The 25138-nt window shown below is 37.3% G+C and overlaps 1 protein-coding gene across 2 annotated transcripts in view; it reads left to right on the top strand.

The window, feature by feature from the left end:
- The first annotated feature begins 3946 nt into the window (after positions 1–3946).
- Positions 3947–25138, top strand: part of lrp5 (low density lipoprotein receptor-related protein 5) — a 61601-nt gene continuing 40409 nt past the window's right edge. For both annotated transcript variants that reach the window (XR_015763112.1, XM_088006646.1), the window contains exons 1-5: positions 3947–4729; positions 20068–20268; positions 21662–21878; positions 23140–23208; positions 23744–23872. Coding sequence is in view for 1 of the 2 variants with exons in the window: in XM_088006646.1 (XP_087862772.1) it covers positions 4645–4729; positions 20068–20268; positions 21662–21878; positions 23140–23208; positions 23744–23872 (701 nt within the window). In the remaining variant the exon portion in view is untranslated. The remainder of the gene's footprint in view (positions 4730–20067; positions 20269–21661; positions 21879–23139; positions 23209–23743; positions 23873–25138) is intronic.

The raw sequence follows: 25138 nt of genomic DNA, 5'->3' as shown, positions 1-25138 counted from the left end.
AGTCATGCACACACACACACACGCACCATCACATACCTAACCCTAACCCTAACCAAAACTCAATTCATACCTTAGCCCTAAATCTGACCCCTAACCCAAAAACAGGGTTTCCCCTTGTGGGGACCAGGCTCCGGTCCCTACAAGGAGCAATTGGTCCCCACAACGTAGTATATGTCAGGAAAATCGTCCCCACAAGGTATTACAAACAAACGCATACACACACGTACACCGAGAGTTTAGAGGGACCAATTAACCTAAAAGGAGGAAGTGGGAGTATCCAGAGGGAACATGCAAAACTCCATGCAGAAAGATCCCTGGCCGGCAATCGAACCCAGAACCTTCTTGCTGCAAGGCAACAGTGCTAACAACTGCACAGCCACTTTCATAACAGAATACATAAAATTATAATAATATAATAATAATAAATCTTGCCTAAAAACCCACCTGTTTAGAGTTGTATTTGAAATGTAATTAATTACGAATTTAATTATGGCACTTGACTTAATGTAATGTTTTGATTGCTGATTCTATGTTGCATGACTTTCTGTTTGTGTGTTTGTTTTGATGTAAAGCACTTTGAAATGCCTTGCTGCTGAAATGTGCTATACAAATAAAATTTGATTTGATTTTGATGCAAACATAAGGCATTGATATTTGTAAAATCATGCTTTGTAGTAGTTGTAGTTGTAGTTGATAAATTAAGAGCCGTTTGGGGGCCGAAAAAGCCAAACTTTAACTCATTAGGAACAACCAGTTATGTGGATTAGGGGCAGTTGCTTTTTCATGTTGGGCTGGGTTGTTTTTTTCACTTAGTAAATAAAATCCTCATTTGAAAACAACTTTTTTGTTTTTACTCAGATTACCTTTGTCTGACACTAAAATTGCACAGTTTTTCTGACACATTCTAGTGTCAGACAAACAGATCAAAGCAAAGACTTTCTTTAAATATTTATGAAGACACAAACTGGAATAAATATTCCATCTGTAAAATCTAAAATCTGAACTTTGAAATGTTCAAACTGAGTTCTTCTCAGAAATGATTCTCTGTGTGTGCAAACATCTGGAAGACCCACCTGTTCCTTGTTACTCATGGATGAAGGTATTTCTCCCACACAGCTATATTACTCCTGAGCCTGGACTTGGACAGACTGAGGAACGCAGACCAACGCAGAGACGGTTTTGATATTTGTAGAGATCAAAGCAAGGCCAGTGGCTGAGGCGACTGCTGAAAGAAAACATGTTTCACAGCAGCATTCCAGAAACAGGCTGAGGCTGGAAGGGTGGAAACTGGAGGAGTAGAGTGGATGCATCAGGCTTCTTCAGGTTAACTATGCACCATCAGTTGCAGTACAAATCGTTGGATCCCTTCTAGGTCCTTAATGTTGATTTGATGCACTACATTTGTCTTTTAACAACACTTTCCCCCACCCTGTTGTTTCACTGCTAGCCCAGCTTCACTCTTAACCTACTCATGAACAATAAAACTGGTCAACATAGGACACTTTTCAGACAAGCCTTTAAGTGAAATCTGAACTATTTTGGTGACTTTACTTAAACTGAAAAAATGCAGAACTGAGAAACAAAAACCAAACTAGTGATCTGGTAATCATGAAATTCTCCATATACTGCAGTATGTTCCCATTTTGCACAGTTTACTTCATATGGGAATAATTTATAAAAATAAAAAAATCACAGGATGAAAGCTTTTCTGGAGTTAAGTAAATTACACTCACAGCTAGTGTTGTAATCAAAACAATAATACCTGCTCTGCGTTCAACTGTGGTGAGGAAGAGCTGCCTGGCTCTCTTCACATATAGAGAGAATCAGAAGGGGAAAACATGTGCTTTGAGTTTACAGGGCCTTTAAAGTGGAGGCCAGTTGGAGAAGAAAAGAAATGCCTTTAAAAAGGAGAAAAGAAATAACTGGCTTAGCTGTAGGTGTGTGTGAGGACAGAGATCTGTGATATTAAAAGTTTGTTTTCATCAGAGGCAACACTACATGTCTATCTTAATCATAGAAGCACTGTCTATAGTTTGTACCTGCTTATCCTTGCAGAGTCGTGGGGAGAGTTTGTCTTTTGTGTCTGTCTGGATTCTCTGGAACACAAAGGAGAAACAATCATGCACATAAACTCATGCCCTGGAACAATTAACAAGTTTAATTAGTCTTTAATTACAGTTTTGACTTTGAGAGGAAGCCGGGGAGAACCAAAGCATGCACATGGAGTACATGCAAACTCCATTCAGAAAGATCAAGCCAGAATGCAGGACCTGCTGTGGAAAGACAACAGTAATAGCAACTGCACTACCATGCAGTAACAGGAACCCCATCTTTGTTTAATGTGTGGTAGCCTGTGTGAGGTGTACTCCACAATCGAAAGTGGATGGATGGATGGATGGATGGATGGATGGATGGATGGATGGATGGATGGAAGGATGGATGTATGGATGGATGGATGGAGAGTTGTTGTTCCATATAATCACTTTCTTTCAAACTGCCATAGTTTACACTCATGATTTTCTTTGCTGTTGGAATGGAAATTTTATTAGTATGTGATGCAGATGTGGTGTCAAGCAGTGGTCCAATGGATTTGGATGGTAAGATGATAGATGAATAAACTGTTTTCTTCCTTCTCCAACAAGGTCATGTCTCCAGAAACACACACACACACACACACACGCACGCACGCACGCACGCACGCACGCACGCACGCACGCACGCACGCACGCACACGCAGACTCAAACACACCCCTGTCTCAACATACTTGTGTGGACTTGCATTGAGTTTTATTCATTTCTATAGCCTAACCCTGACCTTTTCCCTAAACCTAACCACCTTGAGTATATACCTAACCTTGACCTAAACTCAATTTACACCTTCGTCCTAAACCTAACCCCAACCTAAAAACGTTGTTTTTGCATTGTGTGGACATGTCAAAATGTAAATGTTGGCTTTTTGTCAAGACTAAGTCCACACAATAATAGGTAATTTTTTAACCCACAAACACACAAACAAGGCGCGTCATGCTACATTTACTAGACAGTAAAAAGAATAGATATACAATATTTAGTATATTACATTGCATGTTACTTGAAAGATATGCATTGCTTTACCTTACTTGGAGAAGCAGTGGGATTTTCAGCACACTGACTCAGCTAACTATTGCTTGCAACAAAGTTGACAATAATGTATTCTTCACTGCTTTTTAAACATAATACACTTGGCCCTGTGCTATGTTGAGACTGGTCTGTTTTCTGCATAAAGTCAATAAAGGAGGAGTGTTTCTGTGTTTTTGTGTGTGTTCTTTCCTGTCAAACCACCAGTCAGTGATGACAGAAAGCTGTTCATCCTGTCTAGTTCTGCTTCTGGTGTCTTGGTGTGGAGAGGAACAATAAAGGAGTTGTTCCTCTCCACTGTCACTACATGCATGATGAAGAGGGGGTTTACTGTGCATCAATGCAATAGATGTACAGTATCCTTAGATAACACTCTTCTTGACTGGGTTCATAAACTGAATTTTATTGCATTGTATAATATATATTTTGAATCTGTCTATATGATTGAATTTATTTGATTTCTCAATAAAATTGCATTTATTTAAACTACGAGCAAAATACTTACAAATACTTACTGAACAAAATTTGTGGGTTCACACACTAAAACAGGAACTGCATGTGCCAAACAATATGTGTTACTGATTTGATGATTTACTCATTTAATGAAAAGTAAGCCAGTGGTAATAATTAGTTATCAGATGCAAAAATAACCCATAGGATGGTTAATTTCTGCTACCTGTATCTGTGCTGGGATCATATATCACATTACATGCACAGTTGCTGATTGCCAACTTTCTGCTTGGAATCATAACCAAATAAACATGGCCAAGTCTTTCCTGGCTCCACTAATTCTTCTTTTTTTATTTTGTGAAATAGGAGATAGACAGATGGTAAGTGTCATTGGGCCAGGTCTCAAACTCATGATGGCTGCGTTGAGGACAAAGGCCTCCATCTGTAGATGGGCGAAGCGCATAAATAACAGAGTCAGGATAAACTTATTTAGTGATATGGTCATTTTATTGTTGAATAACTGGTAAACTCTGAAAGAATTAACCCATACAGTTTTAAGGCCCCATAGCATTAAACAGAAGTGGGCCTTTAAATAAAATTTTGCATTGGTTCGCAAACAATCTTGGGGTGGCTCTGGGTGAGCGCCCTTAGCCTTAGCCTTGTATTTCATCTAAAGTCAAAAGTTATTATTTTTCTAATATTAAAAGCTGACTGAATTCTGAAAGCTATTTAGGGTTAATAACAGACACCATTAACACATAAGTGAAACTTGTAAAAAAAAGAAAAAAAAAAAAGAAAAAAGAAACGTATCCGCCTCAAACTAAGTGACGTATAAAAGGTGCCGCCCACAACGGCCTGCCTTCTTCTCCGTGCGCGAGCTCAACAGTCCAAAGTATAAAGAAGCGCGAGCGTTATTATCAGTGGAAAAAAGTAGATTCTGTAGGACCTACCGCGCGCGGACAGAAGCAAGCTTTCTCCTAGCTATCTGTCCCTTGTGATACAGACCTACATGTCCATCAGGATAAACGGACCTCTTTCCAACTTCAGGAGTAACCATCTTAAAATGGAGTGGGAATTATGGATTTAAAGCAGAGAGGACTTGAAATGGGTGGTCTGCTGGCAGAGCTGCTGCTCTGGAATTGCCTGCTGATGGCGGTTGATGGTACGTAGAGGTTTTTTTGTTTACAGCATTGCTGTTTTTGCTGGTCTGGGGTTGTGGATCTGAACTTTGTAAGGATATATCTGTTCTTAGTTGGGCTGCAGTGCGCTTTACACTCTTGCTGTGTCCCCTTAACTGGTACGCGGCACCGTCCTCAGCCATACCTTGTAAGAAAGTTGAGGTTTTCGTGTCCCAAGGGTACAGCACCAAGGTGGGCTACTGTAGTTCCAGTGGTCCAACCCAAACTTTACTTTGTTGTTTTTTTCCACACACTGGAAGTAGTGTTTTTGTGGAGCTAACCTGTCGTGGTTCTTGGCGCGGTCGGTGGAGGACTTTCTGTCTTGGTGAATCTGAAGTTTAAAGGCAGCCTCGCTGTTTTCTCGGGCCTCTCAGCTTCCAGCCATTGCTGCTCGGTGTCGGGTGTCAGACAGCCTTTTTGCGTTAAAGATGAAAAGAACTCGGCGTGTTTATTTGGGAAAGAAAACGCTGTTAGGCTCAGCAAAGCTATCTCCCAGGATCTGTTCCTTTAGTATCCTTTTTTCGACTGAGTCTGATTTGCGGTTTTACTTCTCAGTCAGTGAAACCGTACGCAGAGGTTAGACTTTCTTAAAAGAAGGTTTGGATGGTGGAAATTGAAGTTGAGAATGGCTTAAAAAATCCCCAGATTTTGCTAATGTATAATATTTCTTTGGAGATCTCAATAAGAACATATTTTGTGTCCAAGAAACCCAGATGGAATGAAGGCATTTCCTGCAATGTGCTTTAAAACAGTTTTTTATAATCCACCTGTCAGTATTATACTATGACATGATGGTGGCTAGCTGCAGGATACTGGCTTCTTTTGGTTCTCTAAACTGACAGACAATCAGGAAATAGAGGTTTGCAGAACTGATTCTGCAAACCTCTGAATCAGTTCAGAGGTTTGTTTTTATGATTTATTATAAAATTTATTGTTGTTATAATACATATAATTTTATTGCATGATTTCTATAATAACAATAAAGATGATTATTATTATTAATGTTCTCTGTTGAGTATTGATTGGGATGGCAATTGTAACACAGCAAATTTGAAGCTTAGTCTTTTTTGAAGCTATTTTTTTTCATTAAAGTCACTGATGTACATGAAAAATCTAGAAACAACACGTTTATATGGCATTACCAATAAATGCCAGGTACAGAACAAAAAATGAAATTGTTTTTTGTCTAAGGGACAAAAAACAGGGAATGACTATAAGGTAAGTAGCACAAAGAGTCAGGAGAATAAATCTAGTTAACCTCTTAACTGTCACCCAAAAAACACTTCCATCAATGAGAAAACCAGCATCCTCCTGATAGTTAAGGGGATTATTAAACAAAGAAAGCTGACTGTCTCTGTGCTTTAGTTGTTAATTGCATAACTATTTTGAAAACAATAATTTGTTGTAGAATTAGCATAGAAAGCGTACACTGCAGTGCATATTGATGTGACTTATATTTTGTTGCTGTTAATTTCTGCACGCTAATGTAGTTTTAAATGCAAATAGTAGACAGTCTACAACATCCTCATCCGTTCATATGTGCTTGAAAATGTGAAGAACTGGTGAGTTTGATGAGTCTCAAGCTAAATTCTGTGGTTGATTTAGCAGCAAAGCTTCTCTACTAACCTCACTGAAAGGCAACTCTACCACTGATATTGTGCTTGTGTTTGCCTCGTTTCCAGAAAATATTGTTCATGACTTCATTTGGTAATCCACCTTTCTTTATGTATGTAAATTACATCCTGACCAACAAAAACAAACAAAAAACAGACAGTTGAAATAAGTCAAATTATTTGATTCAATTTAAATATATAATCCTCTCTTCCATTGAAGAGTGACTGATATTGTTGCAGACAATTATCCTAAATTAGAATATAACTTGTCAAACCTTTATGTGAAAGATGTGCTTGGTGTTTTTTTTAATTCAAAATATAGACCTTATAATTGTAAAACCTGCCAACTGAGACCAAACTGATTGGACCTTTTTGTTTTTTTGTTGATGTTTTAAAATTTTATTCTGATAAACATACATAATTTATGCTCATTTCATTCATAAGATGAATTATCCACTGCAGTTTCCATGACAGAAGTAGTCTTTTAGAGCACTGTGGAAATTGATTTGATAACAATGTATCCCATATTTAAGCAGCATAAGCCCAGAACATATATATGTATATATACCTCAAGTAAGGGTATTATTAGCCCTTATTTGGGGCAAGTACACTGGGAGAGACCCTGAGCTAAAGATAATATCAGTTAATTAACATTTTCCATCCATAAACACGTCTTTGCCTCTGTTCTCTGTGAATAGTTGTCTGCATGACACGATGCTGCAAAGTGCAAACCATGTCTTTGTAAATAATCTCAGTGAATTGTTTTAAAGATGTGAAAGCATCCAGTCATAACAGATTTTGAGTTGTTTTGGGAACTGACTTGTTCCCAAATGTCACTCATTCCTCTTCACACTGGTGAAGAGATATATAATGAGATATATAATGCATCTACGAGCAGTTTATACTCGTAGATGCCCCTGCAAGGGAGGATGGGGCGTATTGGCTGAAAGGAAGGAAGATATTTCCTTCACGCCTTCCCAATTGGGACCAGTAAATATGTGTGAGCATATTTCAGTTTATGTGTGATCTGAACTCAGAGAATCAAAGCAGACTGCCACAGGCTTCCTTTTGTCATATGAACATTTGTGTTAGCTTATCTGTGTACATGACTTTCCATCTGTAATTTCTTTTTCATTTTTGCCTATTATATTTTTCTTATGTCTGCCTCAGATTCATTCTAAAGCAACAAACACATACAACAATATTAATCTCTTTTAAAAGACCCATAATCATTGTCTTCATCATTCATTATCTGAAACTTATGCAGATACAGAACAAAATTCACATACTTGAACTGTTTGGTCACTTGCTATGCTTCAATTTTCAATCACAGTTCTTCCAATTGAAGACTGAATTTTACGTAAGTTCCTAAATTATGAACCATTTTCTTTCTTGTCATTGGATTATAAAGATACAGTTGTTCAGTACTGTAGCAAATGATAAAATGTTATAAATTAATAAAGATGTTTAAGAAAGTTGTGGTGAAAAGTGACTTGCTGGATTTTAACAATTTTCATAATAGCTAAACTTGACTAATATGACTGGATGGGTTTGACTGTATTTTTATACAAAGCGATTTACCAAGAGAAGAATGTTAAATCTTAGTCTATAGGTATGAAAAAACTTTGAACCTATAAATCAGAAACTGTTCTCCATGCTAAAAGTGATTTTGGATGACATTTTCTTAATTGGAGATTAAGTACCTATCAACCTTAATGATTGATCTCTAATTTGATGTTTTGTAAAGTATTAACCTGATACCATTTCGTCTTCATTTAGACTTGACAAAATGGGAAATATATGTTAGTCATTTTTATTTAAAATGTCAATAATTATTTATGTTGTGTGAGAGAGAAGTTGTCATGATGCGTTTGTTGGTGGACCCTAAATACTGACAGGAGCTGGGTGGGTGATTCTCACGAACCTAGTCTTTTGAATGTCTTAGAAGATTTTAAAGTCATACTCATGAAAATTAAAAATAATTCACTTTTATTTGAACAATTATAATTTCTAATATTTGGCACACTTAATTGTTAGTTACCAAAATAGTTTTTAAAATGTTTTTTAATTAATTTTGGAGTCAGAAATTCATTACCGTAATGCGTCCGAAGTAAAAAAAAAAATGCTTTCACCTCAATTTATCATTGTAATTATTCAGGCTGGTTTATAAAAAAATACTACCAACTTGTTTAAAACTATGTTAACTAACTCAATATTGTAATATTTAATGATTTCCTATTAAATAATAAAAAATATATTAATAAAAGTGAGTGTCCGGAGGTGCAAAACTCATTACCGTAGCACCTTGTTCAAAGTCCTGTTATATTTATAAAAAAAAAATTAAATTTAGTTATTTTGACCCATAATGCACCACAAAGAGGAGAAGACAAAAGATGGCTAAAAAATAATATTGTTTGATATCTTTTGATTATGATAATTGTTACGTTTCTCCTCGCATATGCCTATTTCCACACCACAGGCGATCATTACCGTAATGTGCATTACCTCATGTGCTTAAAAAGTAAATAATTAGATATTTTCCTGTAAAGAAGATATTAGGGAATTTGTATTCTAGGTGAAAATTGTTTTGCTGAGTCACCATGGCATGCTACCATTTTAAGCTATCTTATGCGAATGTCACTCATTACCGTAATGCACAACGTTCATTACCGCGTAATTTGAGACCTGTTGCGGTAATGAAAAACAAGATTACGGTGATGAACAGAGTCTTTTTGAAATGAAAAAATAGATAAATACATAAAGTTTCATTCTGCTTGTTATTGTTTACAGCAGTTTTTGATTTACCTCCTACTTATGAAAAACGGTTATACTATTTTATGGCAACAAATATTAATTACCTAATGTGAAGGGCAAAAGGAAGTAGTGCTGGCTATCAATTAAAATTTCCAAAAATGCTTCGATACAGAGGGACCCATTTCAACTCATGATCCAATTTGATGGTTTTTCGATTCAGTTAAGGATATTGCGCTATCAAAATTTTACTTGGAAGATGAATGAGTGAAAGAAGATGTATATTGGGGGCAGTTCTCCTGGATTGGCAGACTGGGGTGATGGTCCACCTATTTAAAAAGGGAGGATACAGAGTATGCTCCAACTACAGAGGGTTCTTAGGCCTCCTTGGTAATGTCTATTCAGTGGTTCTAGTTTAGTCGAATCTAAGCTTCAGGAAGAGCAGTGTCGTTTTTGTCTTGTTCGTGGAGCACAAGACCAGCTCTACACCCTCAGTAGGGTCCTGGAGGGTGCGTGGAAGTTCACCCAATCAATATTATTAACATGTGTATTGTGAACTTGGAAAAAGTGTTCGACCGTCTCCTTCAGGGAGCCCTGTAGGGGCTGATGGTAAGTCAGGCTCGTTTCCGGTGAGAGTTGGACTCCACCAAGACTGCCCTTTGTCATCGATTCTGTTCATTACTTTCATAGACAAAATTTCGAAACGTAGCCAAGATGTGGAGGGGATCCGTTTTGTTGATCTTTGGAACGCATCTCTGCTTTTTGCAGATGATGTGGTCCTATTGGCTTCATCAGGTCATGATCTACAGGTTTAGTTCCAAGTACATCTGTGGTCATGGATGGAAAAATGGAGTGAGAAATCGACAGGTGGATTGGTGCAGCGTCCACAGTGAAGCATATACTGCTTTTCATTGTAAGCAGTAATGGCTTTCCATTATGGTTGAGCAATATGCAACATTTTCTCAGTTGTACCGGTCTGCCCTGGTGAAGAGAGAGCTGAGTCAAGAGACAAAGCTCTCAATTTACTTCCCTCATTTATGGTCATGAGATCTGGGTCATCACCGAAAGAACAAGATCACAGATACAAGAGGCTAAAATATTTCTTCTCTGGGCTCTCTCATAGAGATAGGGTGAGAAGCTCGGTCATCCGGGAGGAACTCAGAGTAGAGCCGCTGCTCCTCCACATCGAGAGGAGCCAGTTGAGGTGGCTCGGGCATCTGGTAAGGATGCCCGAGCCACCTCAATAAATAAATCACCCTTAGATAAAAAAAATAAAAATAAAATAAATAAATAAATCAACCAACCAGTGAAGCAGGGCCGTGCAGAGACCACTAAAAGGGCAGGTGCTCAAAAAAAAAAGGGCACAGCTTACCGCATTCTAGGACAGAATATTAACAAAGTCACACAGCTTTCAGAGTTTAATAAACAATGATAAATTACAAAATTGTGAAATATACAATCAAAGCTAAGGTAAATCTCTATACAGAGCATACAACTATGCATATGTAAGATATTTTATTAGTAATTTCTTTCTGCAGGTCTATTTTGTTATAGGAAAGTATTGTAATATTCAAACCCGCAATTTAGCAAGAAATGTAAATCAGAGCTGGAGGTTTAGTTCTGATTTACATATTTTGTCTTTACAGAATTACACTATTAAAAATATAAACAAGGGCACAATGCAACCTTTTAGTGTACTGTAATCTATAAAACAGAGCTGCCTGTTTGCTGCAGTGGAGATGAAGATGGTCCATTCAGGAAAGCAGAGCTGCATCAAACTTTAAGGTGGAACTGCAGAAAAAAAGAAAAAAACAAAAGCAAAAATTGAATTGTTAATGCATGTCACTATGGGAAAAGCCTACTGAGTTTTGCTTACAACTTTTTTAAACACTTAAATCACACATTTGTCTCATGAAGTGAATTTTTTTGCAAAACAAACTTATTTGTGCATGTCAGAAATCTCTTCTTGCTATTCTAAGTTTTTGTTTGACTCAAAGTTTTGCTTGTGATTTTCACATGACGTCATGGGCAGGACCCAAAATCACAACAAAAGATTTCTGATGTGTGCAAATAAAAGTTTATGTTTGTCAAATAACTTCTTAAGTTCACAAGACAAAAATTAGTTATTTAATTTAAAAAAAAGTTTTTTAAACAAAAGAATTTGTTTTTAAAAAAGAAATCATTACAATTCCAAAAGTTTTGATTACAATTTTATTTTACTTAACTGAGGTTAGTTTATTTTTTCCCATTGAATAATTGGGGAAAAAATATAACTACATACTCTGCGAACCAGACCCTAAACTTAAAGTCTGGGTTGAGTTTTTTCCCCTTCATTAATGACACACATTATATCTATCATGGTAATTCAGGGCGAGTTATTTTTAATTCTAAATGAATATCCTTGTTGGACTTTTATTTAAGTGCTATTCTCTTTCAAGACACATTTACCTAACGCCAGAATAAATGCAATGTACATTATGCAGCAAAGCAAATTAGAAGATCGGACATATATCCATTATGGAGATGATAAGTTTTGGACGGGCGATGTGCCTCGTACACAGGGAAGAAGCTTTTTATTTATCTAGCTTTGCTAGCAAAGTCGTAGCTAGCAGCTAGCTAATAGCACAACAACAGCAGCCTAATGTCTGTATGATAAAAATACTGAATCGATAGATGAGAACAGTTTTTCCTCACTTGGCTGTCTCCTCCCACTCAGTAGTTCTTCAGAGTAAACCAGACGCAGAGGCCTGTCAGTGTCTGTTGTATTTCATTACCTCTCTGCTTAAACCGCGACTCCGTGCTGAAGCAGAAACGATACTTTCAACGTTTTCCGTCATCTGACAAGTAGCAAGTCTACTCCACTTTATTCACCAAAAACGTTATATATATATATATATATATATATATATATATATATATATATATATATATATATATATATATATATATATATATATATAATTCACCAAAAACTGTTCTGTAATCTGGAACGTTCGCTATGCTGAGCTCCAGTTAGCCGCCTTATCTCACTGCGCAAGAGGCAACTGCGTCATGCGTCACGGGCAAAATGTCAAAGGTAACAAGGTGACCGGAAGGCTTATTATGTTGTACAAAAAATAAATAAATAAATAAAATAATTTTAGTACATGTTATTATGTGTCAGAAGAGGGCTTTGAAAATAATAATACCAAAAAAAAAAAAAAAAAAAAATTGACCAAAAGGGCACTTTGGGGCAAGGAGCAAAAAGGGCAGGTGCTCAAGCACCCCCAGCCCCCCCCCCCCCTCTGCACGTGCCTGCAGTGAAGGACATAACCTATTGTCTAGGGCTGTGTAATAATATTGATTTTGCAATATATATCAATATTTTCTTTCCTAGAAAAAAATCGATATAGTAACGCAAGTATCGTAACATCCAACTGTCACCTTGCTCACTCACTGCTTGCTTCACCAGGTGAGTGATTAGGTCATCAGGCTTAGAGTGATTCCTTCAGATGTTAAGTGTCAAGGTTAAAAAGGTATCAAACTATTCAGAGCAGGGTACTTGGTGCACTTTATTTACTTTACAAATGCATGTAAGCTACAGTTTGTACTGTTTCAATTAAAAGAAACATGTTTTCTCACCACTTCTTTGATTCGTTTTGTCCAGCTGTTGACTTTAAGTTTGTGCCCATGTCCAACCAGAGCCAGATATTGTGTAGTTGGTGCTTTTAATCATTTTTTCAGTTAAATTAATTCAATTCAACTCTATAATAGTCACAAAATGTCACCAAAATTACTCTCACTCTAAAATCTTTCAGAAAATCGCAAAAATGTATTGAATTGTATCGTTTGCTGATTATCACAATATATATCATATCGTGAGCAGAATATCGTGTATCGTATCGTGAGATTATTGTATCACTGCAGCCCTACTATTGTCGAGGATTGATGAATCCGTCCAATTGCCCAATCTTACATTCCAAGCAATAAGCAGAGATGAAAAAAAAGTTAGTTGTGGGTTTGTTTCCATGGCTCAATGTTGGTCAAATAATTAACAGATGTATGTTTTGTTAGGGTTAAGGATTACATGCCATTTTATGGTTTATGTGTAGTTAAATGTTAGTGTAGTTATAAAGTGTTCATTACCGAAACATTCTTATTCATTACCGACATACGTTTTTTCATTACCGCTATTCTCATTTTATGATAATTTATTTAGATTAAATAAAATAATTACATGAACTTTTTAATTCCTCAATGAAATGGTCAGACTCTTTATATTATGGTTGTGTTGTTTTTTTCAATTTAATGATTTGACACAAAATTAGAACCAAAATTGATTTTAAAAATTGTATTCATGTTACAGTAATGAAATAATTGTTTACATTAAAATAATAAATTTTACGGTAATGTTACGGTAATGAATTTATTTCCTCAAAGTCAGACTAAAATGTCTAAAAATTCCTTAAAAATATGCATAGAGGTTATAATTTTACATTGAACAATAAAATTAGATTCTATTTTATAAAGAAGGTGTGTTTTTGTGTGTATACAATGCATTTTTATTTTTGCTATAAGTTGTGACATGTTCGTGAGAATCACCCCGGGTGCGTGGATTATATTGACTGTTCTTTAATGAAAAAAAAAAAGAAATCTTACAAAAATCACAGGGAATGCAGGGAGCCAGAGCAGAACAAAAACAGGAACCAGGAACAAAAATCAAGCAGAATACCAAAGTGGAAGTAACCAGGATATAATGGGATTAACACGAGGAACCAGCAAGGAGTGTGAGCAGAAGAAGGGTTTAAATACTATGAGGTTGAATGCTGAAGACCTGGACTGATTGGCAGGTTGCAGACCAGAAGACAGGGTGAGGAGAGAGAGAGAGTGAATGTGGCACAGTGGGCGAGGGAGAGCACACTGGGGACTAGGAAATGAAATCCTGAAGAATAACGACACTTAGGAAACATAAATAAATAAGAGCAACAGAATAACTAGACGAGAAATGAACTGCAATCATCACTAAGAAGGACTAAACTAAAAATAGAAACATGACTGATCAAAGAAAGAGACAAGAGCACAAAATAATAAAACCTCAAAACAACTCAGGACCCTAACAAGTTGCTGGAAAACAGGATTTTTCTATTTTTTTGTTTTAAATGAGCAAGTTATTACAAAGTGTATATTTTTGGCATGACTAGGATTGTTACCATTCCTAACCATAATCAGAAGGCTCTGATCACATGTGGTTGATGCAGATAAAGATGCTTTATTTTTAATTGGGGAAATATTATTACTGTACAAATGAAATCTTCTTAAGGGAACATGTTAAATGCAACACTCTTATTCTCATTACTCTTTTCATAACCCATTATTTGCACAAGAATTTCATAGTAAGGAGGGCAATAATCTATCAACTGACTTTTACTCAAAAGCAGATTTTGGCTCACCCAATCTACTTTTAATTTATTTATTAAACTTGGCTATATGCAACATATATGACTCAAATGAGGTAGTCACACCCTGTTTTTATTGCTGACAACTGACCAAGTTTTTATTTTTTCCATCAAGCCCAAATTTGCAAACTGGTGTCTTTCTTTTATGAATACAAATGTGCAAAACTCCTTTTTAAGTTTTGGATCTACAATGATTTTAAAGTTCCTCCATCAAAATGCTTTATTTTATTCAATTAAAAATATTAATTTGCTTAGATTATTGTTGAACTGGTCTCTTGAGTTAGAGCAAGCCTTTTAAGCATATACTTTCAAGCTCTGTGAAGGTGAAGGTCCTAACTTTATCCAGATGTTTTTTTGTTTTTTATTCTTGAAAAATAGTGTAGAGTTGGGCTTTTTGAAAAGCTATTTCTGTTTACACGGATTGCATAGATCTGCCATAAAACCTCATGCTTCCAAATGGCCAAAGGTCACAGTTAGTGTTTAATGATTGTTAGTTCCCTGACAGAATGTCTGACTCCAGTCCTAATGGGATTTTAATTGTAGCATGCCTCAAAAATGACAAGTAGAGATGGACCAATCCTAATGTTGTAGCCAGTCTCATCTCCTGGTATTTTAAAGCTTTGACCTGCTGACATCAATTTTGACCTGTGCAATTTGCTCCATATGTATTACAGTATACCTTATGCTGTAATTCATACAGTGGGTAAAATAAGTATTTAACACAAAAATATATTTCTCAGTTGAAATAGGTCTGAGGGCTGCACAGTGGCGCAGTTGGTAGAGCTGTTGCCTTGCAGCAAGAAGGTTCTGGGTTTATTTCCCGGCCCCGGTCTTTCTGCATGGAGTTTGCATGTTCTCCCTGTGCATGTGTGGGTTTTCTCCGGGTACTCCAGTTTCCTCCCACAGTCCAAAAACATGACTGTCAGGTTAATATGTGAGTGTGTGTGTGCATGGTTGTGTGTCTCTGTGTTGCCCTGTGACAGACTGGCAACCTGTACAGGGTGTACCCTGCCTCTCGCCCAGAACGTTAGCTGGAGATAGACACCAGCAACCCTCCTGACCCCACGAAGGGACAAGGGTGTAAAGAAAATGGATGGATGGATGGAAATAGGTCTGATGAGGTTATTGACATAAAATTGACACCAGATGTTAGTAGATGTCAAATAAGTCACAGCAAACATAAAGTTATGGGCAAAAAAATGGAATGTCAAAGGGAATAATTATTCAACACTTACAGAAAGGTATGAAACACTTTGTGGAAAAGCCTTTCTGGGTAATGACAACTTCATTCCCTCTCCTGTGTGGAGCAGCTAATCCCATGCATTGCTATGGCGTGAGATTGACCTATTCTTCCACACAAACACCTTGAGGATTCTTTTTATTCACTATGATCAGTTTTTTCCATAGATTTTCATTTGGATTCAAGTCAAGTGATAAAGTGGCCCATTCTAGCAGTTTACTTTCTTTATCTGAAACAGGGTAAGAGTTTCCCCGATGTCGAGAAAAAGTCGAGCTCAGCCCACTTCCCCATGCTGGAGATTTTAGTTTAATAATAACAATAAATAAAGTTATCTTTAAAACTGATTACACAGGTGACATCAAGACCCAACAGTAGAGTCAGACGGTAATAAAATTAATCTGGTTGTGTGTGTTGTTATTGTGTCCTGCTTTAATTCTACTTTTTTCTATTTAATCATAAAAAATCATAGTCAGACAGAAAGAGAGTTATGCAACAGGAAGAGCAGGTTTCCTGGAAAAAGAGGAAGTTTCCAGCCTGCAGTTATTAAAAATAGTTCAGACTGCTCATTTTGAGCATTAAAGGTTTAAGGAATAAAATCTAAACATTGTGAGTAATTGGATAAAACCCAGAGTAAAATACTTGAATTAATAATGATAACTTATAATTAAGCCAATAATCAATATTGGTTTAACCAGTGGTTGATGCTGGTTTGATTATAAGAATATTTACACTTACTCTTATACTTATGGAAGTACTTAAAGGAGAAAGAAGTAACTGTAACATGGTGTCAAATAATTAGAATAATGAATTATTCTTGGTTTCTTTTCAGAAATGTCTGTAATAACACATTATGATTATAAGAGTAACTAATAAGATATGGTTATTATAATATTATAAATGAATGCTAAATCAGAGAAACTAAGGGGTTATAAATGTGATTTTGACATTGAACTTGAAATGGTGTAAAGTGTGTAACTGTAATTAAAGGTCACTGATGTTGTGTTAGAGGTAGATGGTAGGTGAAGGGTCAGGGAGAAAGAGGAACTGATGGGAGAGCGGAGGTGTCCAAGCCCTTATTGCTAAACTTAAAACTTACCTAAGAAAAGGTTAGACACAAGAGGACTGTTGAGCAACTCGGGGACATTAGAACAGACATCAGGTCATGTCCAAAGATGGTGATGGATATGAGATTATCGGTCCAAGGAGTCAGCCAATGAAACAGGCACAGCAACAAAGCTAGCCAATGCAAACACACCAAAAGGGTGGATAAACCCTTTATAAGGTGAGTGCAAAAGAGGAATCTTTGGTTGGATCCTTCAGGCAGCTTCGAGCCAAGATCGAGATGGACAAAGAACTCTGCAGCTGAAGAAGAGCCGGAGCCACAGAGCCGAAGACTGTTCTGCACATGGGGACCAACCCGTTAGCCCCGCAACATGTGGCTTCAAATTGCACTTCTCTCATCAGCTGGGTTCGAGACCCCAAAGACAAAGACCAAGGCAAAGATGAAGATAAAGGCAAAGAACAAAGGCAAAGAGGAAGAACTGGTGTGTTCCTTCCGTGAGACCAGCTTATCTACATCTCGAAGGACCAGAAAGATCGTGAGACGAAGAAAAAGGAGCTACAGAGCTGCAAGTCAAGAAGGAGAGGGCCGCTACGAGCATGAGGAAGTCACCCTGAGGCCCGAGATCTGCCGCTCTGACTCAGTACTCTTCCTGTACTGGGAGCCTCCTGCTGCTGCAACACTTTTTTCATCATCAGGCCAGTTCTGGGGGCCAAACTCCGTCCGTCTCTCTCAAAGTTTTCCTTTTTTAGTTCACAGTGTCAGCATTAGGGAAAGATAGGCTAGATTATTGATTTTACTTATTTGATTATTTCTGTTACTGATTTAAGTTGTACTGACCCTTGCAAAACTGCCTTACTAATAAAATATTTAGCATTAAGAAAATCTAAAAGATGTTGTGGACATTCAGTTAATGAGTCACCTTAAAGTTACTTGATGGTTGTAAAATAGCTATGAAGTTTGATTCTGGGAGGAGAAAGTGGAAAATGTTTTATAGGTTGCTTTTAGCCAAAACTAAAACAACACCCTTGGGACTCGCCCGAGTCACTAAAACCTACCTGGTTCAGTAACAAGTGCAAGTTGTAATAAGAGAAAGAGCGACCGTTAACAGGTGTGCTCTGTGAAACTAGCTGATTCCGGGCTGCTCTATCTGGCTAGTTCACAGGGTGAAAAAGGGTGGGACATCTGGAGGCAGAGGTCGTTAGAAACCAGGCTAGTCTTTCTCGCACCCAGCCTAAACAGAGTTTACTTCAGTTCTGGACAGGGTAAATCCCGGCAGATTTAGGAAACTCAATTCACCCGTTAGACGGAGAGCTGGGAGCAACATCTCCCTCCTCTCAGAAGAGGAAGTAGAGAGAGAGAAGGGGGGGGGGTGCTGTGCAACAACACCGACTTTGCATTTAGGACACTTGTCTTGCTCATTTCATCATCAGATTCCTATCAAGACTGCCCTAATATATTTCTCCATTCATCTTTCTTTCAATCATATAAAGTCAGTACCATATGCTATAAGACAACCCAAACACTGATCTTCCCTCTTTTGTCATGGTACTTTGAGGTTGTATGCAGAACCAACGTTGACCTCATCTGACAAGACTTTACATTAAATAGCATGTTTATGGATTGTCAAAACCTTCTGACGAAAAGACCAATCAAGCATCAACATGTAATTTATTCAGTGGAGTCTTGTACTGTGAATATCCATAGAGATGGTTGCAGTTGATTATTTTACTTGTTTTAATTGAAAACACTGGAGCTGCTATTTCCAGGTCTTTGTGAAACTCTGTCAGAGCTCCTTGAACAACTCTGATTATTCATTTGGCTTCATCCTGTTGCTGCTTTATGGTGAAATGATCTGGATTATGACTTCAACATAGGTCAAAGGTTTAAAATTAGTTGGATTAGTTGCCTGTATTTTTCTAGTATGGTAATAACCAGCCCCTCTACACTTCACTTCGTACAAAGAGTCCGGACCCTCGACTTTTGAGAAACGGCCGCTTGCCGGAGGCATGGAGTCTAACATTGTACAAAAGCTTACAAAGTAAATAGCTATTAGGATGAGTTCAATGCACTAATCAGTCTGTGTGCTTTCCCCACAGCTGCTTAACTCCCTACTTTGACTTTGTCTTTTATTAATTTATCTAAATGTCACATGAAGTATGTAAAACTCTCTGCTGAATCTCTCAGATAAAGACATGTGACCAATGTGCTCATGTTGTTGTCTGCAGCCATATTTCAAATAAAGATGTCACGTTGTCACATGTTGAGAACTGGTCTCTGTTTTATCTGCCTGAGAATCTCATTTTTTTCCTTAAACATGAGTTATTGCTTCTGGTTGTGTTCTAGTGTAGCAGGAGACATACTGGATCTGCATGCTTGTGCGCAGTGATGCTGGCACACTCCCATGCTGGCATCACAAGCTGCAGCTGAAGTGGCCCCAGCAGAAAGAGACCAACCTCTCGGAGTTCCTGGGCTAAACTAACCCAGACAAAAAAGTTTAGATTCTTGAATCATATTGTCGTCAAAATGATTTCTGATGTATTTTAGTTTAAATTCAGTTCAGTTAATTTATGTAGCACCAATACATAACAAATATTCAAATATTGTCTGAAGACACTTTACAAAAAATCTTCTCAATTCAATCGTACATATATTCCAACTGATCCTGGTTATCAAACAGTACAGTAAGTTTAGTTTATTATTCAAAATAGTTTAAAATGTTTCTATCCAAGGAAACCCAGCAGAGCATCGAGTCATTGACTTGCAGGATTCCCTCCTCCTGGACCAGCAATCACTTGCATTTTATCATTGACTTTAAAGCAATCCCTCATGCTGAGCATACATGCAGCGACAAAGGAGAGGAAAATATCCTCTTTAGCAGGAAGAAACCTCCAGGAGAACCAGAACACAGATCAGTGGAAGCAGCATTATCTCAGCTGATGACCTCCTGCAGGAACCAATCACATCCAACCTGAACACCAGACCAGGTGTAGCTTCTACAGAGGGAAAAACTGAGAGAAAACAAAAAGCTAACAGTTGAAATAAAAGCAAATAATGCAAATCGGAGAGTACGGTAGTAGGAAATGAAAGTGATTCGATTTTAGACATTATTTTGCCTTAGTAGCCACTTCATACAACATTTTCAAATAGTTTCGTCTTTTAGCTGACTTGATGTAACTCCATCAGTGCTGTGAACTCATAACAATAATTTTGTCCTTTTCAGGCTCCCCCCTCCTTCTCTTTGCCAACCGACGAGATGTGAGATTGGTTGATGGTGAAGGTGTGCGGGGCGAATCAGCCATAGTTGTCAGTGAACTTGAAGATGCAGCTGCAGTGGACTTCCTGTTTGATGAGAGCCTGATCTTTTGGACTGACGTCAGTGAGGAGGCCATCAAACAAACCCATTGGAATCAGTCATCCAACTGTAAGGCACTGGGTTGTTTTTTACTGATTCAGACAAATGTTCTCATGTAAGCACATTCTCTCTGAAGCCTTGGAGCAGGACAGCAGGTGTCACAGTGTTCTTCGCCCATTTGAGATGCATTATCTTCTAAAAGCATAACCTACTCATTTCATTTTGGTTCATTTTGACGTTTCTAATAAAAAAAAACTGTCATTTTCACATTTTTTGTTTACTAGAGTCTGGTACTTCTCTTCTTGTTCTAAAAGAACAACATCTAAAAAACGCTTCTGGTTAGTAAGCAGAGATATTTTCCAAACCAGGCCCAACTGAAATGTTGGGATGGGTTCCCAGTGTTTACCTGGAAAACATTTCACCTTGTTAATAATTCATCATTCTGCCATAATATTGATAAACTCAAATTAATGAGATGTACAACATTCAAGAACTGATTAGAAAAATTCTGACAGTATTTCTTACTTCCAGAAAAGAATAAGTTAAACTTGTGCTCACATGTTTTTATAAATGTGGAATGTGCATCCAGACTTTTCAGTGATAGATTGGTTCAAAAAAAGATTGTGTTTATCTGTAATGTTTTTTTTTATCTGTTTTTTATATTGTAACAAGAGCAAATTAAGGTAAGGGTTATGATAAAATTTCTGTATACCTGCTAACCTGCTAAATGAAAGCATATCTGTTTTTTAAACCAGGAGAGTTAGATCCAAAATTATTCATACGTCTGAAAGATTTAGGTTTAAAGTACTTGTTTTTTTTTCTTTTTGTTTTTTTACATATCCAGCATTTTATTTTTGACAGGAAGTAATACTAATGCAAAATAAAACAAAATAGACATAAATAGGCTGACATTTCTTAAGGAGGTACTGCATATTTATTTAATTAGGTTTTTTTCATGACTGTATGTAATATTAACCCAATCTTCATTTGTATTCAGAGTGTGATTACAAATTACTAATGATAATTTACACTACCATCAATATTTGTGGGTTTTACTTAGCTTCCTATTACAGGTCAGACAAAGTGAACAGATTTTGTACTATTTGGATATTTAAGCTCTGGTTTATGCTTCAGATGAGGAACTTTTACATGTCACACAGAAGCAGACCCACAGAAAATGACCCATTTTAATGAGTAATTATTGTTGGCATAATTTTTAACACCTGACAAATAAACAGATAACATCTAGGGCTAGCAAGAGTTTCTGCTTGTTGGTGTTAATTCACTGACTTGGAAAGAAGAAATCAGATGTGAAAGTGTCTAATCTGCTGCTCACAGTTCAAGTTGAAAATCGAGCCCCATTAACTTGTACTTCCTGTTCTGTGGGCTACATGACTTTGATTTAACTGGAAATGTATCATCTCCTGGTAACATTACACCTGAGAGTGTGTTGTTCTTGCAGCTCTTAAGGAGGCTCTGGGAACTGGCCAAGCAGTGGTCGTGTCTGGGCTGAACAGTCCTGATGGGTTAGCCTGTGACTGGCTGGGGAAGAAGCTCTACTGGACAGACTCAGAGACCAATCGGATTGAAGTCGCCAACCTGGACGGCACCTCCAGGAAAGTCCTAGTTTGGATGGACTTGGACCAACCCAGGGCTATTGCCCTTAATCCTGGACAAAGGTAATCAAATAAATTACAATGTCGAGGTGGCAGAGGTGTTAGGAGTTTGTCCCTCAATCTGTGGGTTGCTGGTTTGAATACCCACAACCCACATGTTTGTGGGTTGTGGGTATTCAGCCAGGTACAGACTATTTACTATTTTAAACCCCATAAAGCAATGCACACACACATACTACTAGAGGTTGCTGTGTGCAGAGTCAGAAGGTGTCAGTAGCTGTTTCATCAGAAACCTTTTTCAGATCCCTTTTTTGCGGGACACTTCCTGTTTTACTGGAGGAAGTTTCCCAGTGACCCTGTTTATTTTACTTGGTTATTTTTTGTTAAATTGTAATAAGATGCTTCTCTCATGGATTTGGTCTTTTATTGAAAAAGAACGTGAGCATGTTTTGAATATGTCTACATATTGGGCGGAATATTCCTATTCCAATATTTTAGGGAAAAAGAAATCTTGAAAATGTTCTTCATTGAACTTCTGTCAACAGATAACATATTATTATCTAGCTATCATTCAGGGTTTCCCCCAGAAAACTTGTTATGCCCAGTGGTCGATGCTTCGAGGCAGTTCACCATGTTTTTTGTATTAAAAGAGGTTAAGCTGATAGGAAATGTAAAAACATTTTTTCAGTGATTTTTGTATCGTGTCAGGGTCAGGGCATGAAACATTTGGGTTATTTTATAAACTTGTACGTTTGCCACACTTACCAGGAGGAGAATTCTTGCTGCTGCTATTCCCAGGAATGCAAATCCTGCTATCAAAACAAGATTTGGTGTATTTAAAAAACATAGATATCATTGCCTGATTTACAACTTTGTGCGACATGTTTTTTCATGCACTCTCTGTTTGCTGCTGAGAGCGTGTCACCTTCGTGTGAGCTCATGTTCCAGCATTGGTGACAGCGTATAAAACACGTTTTTAGCCAGCTCTTGTAAAGTTTGGTGCTTCACAAGAGAGTTAAAAGAAGAGGAATTCACAGTTAATATCATTAACACTGAACACATGCAATTACTACATGCTGTGATCTCCTTGGGGGAGGGGGCTCTATCCTGTTGGCAGGGCAGAGAGCCCCACCCCTTTTGGAGAATGGCAGAGTAAATGCTGAGATGGCACACATCGCCATTATCTCTGATTTTCAATCAGAGACAATTAAAACATTTTATTAGTTAACACTTAAAGAAAAGCAGTTGCGGGTATAAAATACAGGTACGGTGGACGTTATTATGCAACTGCATATTACCATGTTATTAAACTGTTTTCTTCCAGATACATGTATTGGACAGACTGGGGAGAGGAGCCTCGGATAGAACGCGCTGGCATGGATGGCAGCAGCAGGTACTGTAAAGTGTAGAATAACAGGCAGATCTGGGTCTGCATGCTGGGATTGAAACTTGATTGAAAATGTACAAGATCTCTTTCTGCGCTCCTCTCAGAGGCAGTCCTAGCCTGTTTGGTGCCCTGGGTTAACCCCCTTTCGAGCACCCCGGCCCCCTCCCCTCCAAAAAGTTGTCAAAGGCAGTGGGGGGGGGCATGTTGCCTATATCAGAAATGGCCACTGGCTCCTCGCTTTGTGGTCCTGTACTCTTGTGCTGACCAGTCTGAGTCCTGACAGATCCAGACTACTGATGGTAGAACAAGCTAGAGAGCACATACATGTAAATAACTATGCATGTAAGTAACATACTTGCACCGGGGCAATTTACCAAACTGAAGCTAGAATGTTGGTCATCAAATCACTAAGATAAAAATGATGTCTAAATGACCAAGCTGAAAGGCAAACAAAATGCATTTATATACAAATATACTCAGCAATTGTATGAAAATAAGCTATGAACACTAACTTTACTTGTGCTCTGCTGTCTCCTAACAGGAAAGTCATAGTGAATAAGAACATACACTGGCCCAATGGCCTCACCATAGACCTGGTGGAGGAGAAGTTATACTGGGCCGATGCCAAGCTCAGCTTCATTCACAGAGCCAACCTGGATGGATCTGCACGGTAAACTTTATGTAACATAAGGCTGGATGAAAGTGAAAGTCTCAATAATAGTTAAAATTCAGATATCTGAATTATAACCAGATATCTTAAAATACAAATGAGTGGGGTGAGTGTTTCAAGGTAAAATTGTCAGTGTTTCTTTTTTTTTATTAATGACTGAACTGATTTGACTTGATCTATTAATTTTCACAGATACTCTATCTATATTAAATTATCTATATTAAAATGGAATACTATATCTACTATATGTCTTTCTCTTGTCATAAACATACCCAGAGTTTTGCTGTGGCTCGTTCATGCATGTTTGAGAAATTCTTTTCACCAATGTGTGTAGTACTTAGTCAGATCTCTTAGAGAGCCCAGTATTTATTTAGAACAGTAGATAATTGGGACATGGCAATAGCTCGTAAGTCAAGATGATATTTGGTTCATAATTATTAGAAGAAACCAACATTTTATGGTTGGTTTCTTCTACCATAATGTTGGTAGAACATTTTATGGTAGAAAAACTGTTCTAACATAACAAAATGTAAATTCTTACATTTTGGGAAACGTAACAATTCTGTTTCATTGACATAAATATAGAAAACGTTTTTTAAAATCACAAAATACGTTTTAAAGAATTTGTAATTAATGTATCATCTAGTACAGGTTTGACTTGCCCATACTGAAGGTTGTTATATATCTATATACAGTATTTAATGAATTTGCATACTTTAGAATAATCCAATTTGAAGGTGGTCCTAAAGGCAAGAAAACATTTAAAATTTGCCTTTTTGTGTTTTCATAAATGGAATAAAAGTTTTATTGATATAAATTAGTGTTTTAATGAATCTGTGTTTATTGCAAAATAATTTAAGTCAGTTTTGATCAGTTGACATAGATTAGATGTTCAACCATAGATAAATAAATGCAGTTCTATCAGATTAAAGTGGAAGCAGGCCCTTATTGTAGCACAGATATGAAGCTCCGATGCACTTCACTAGTCTTTTTCATAAAACATTTTCATCATAAACCTTCAAAGTCAAGCTAAGTCACAGCTAGTCATTAATCACAAGTGAAGTTGGTGATATTCCTCACAGCTGAGGCATATCAGTAAATCCTGTAAAGAACGCCACCACTAGATTATAGACCAGTCCAACATCAGTATGTGGCCTCACAAATGTGCTTCTGGTAGAATGGTAAAGATCCCTATAAACACAGCCTTCACAGAAGAGAGGAAGCTGTTCTAGCAGCAAAAGGTGGACCAACATCATATTGAACCCT

This window comes from Poecilia mexicana, unplaced genomic scaffold (assembly GCF_051168715.1).
Source record: "Poecilia mexicana isolate PSO_F unplaced genomic scaffold, ASM5116871v1 scaffold_6, whole genome shotgun sequence".
NCBI classification, from domain to species: Eukaryota; Metazoa; Chordata; class Actinopteri; order Cyprinodontiformes; family Poeciliidae; genus Poecilia; species Poecilia mexicana.
The sequence above is the reverse complement of the archived record's forward strand: the minus strand, read 5'-3'. Positions and strand labels throughout refer to the sequence as shown.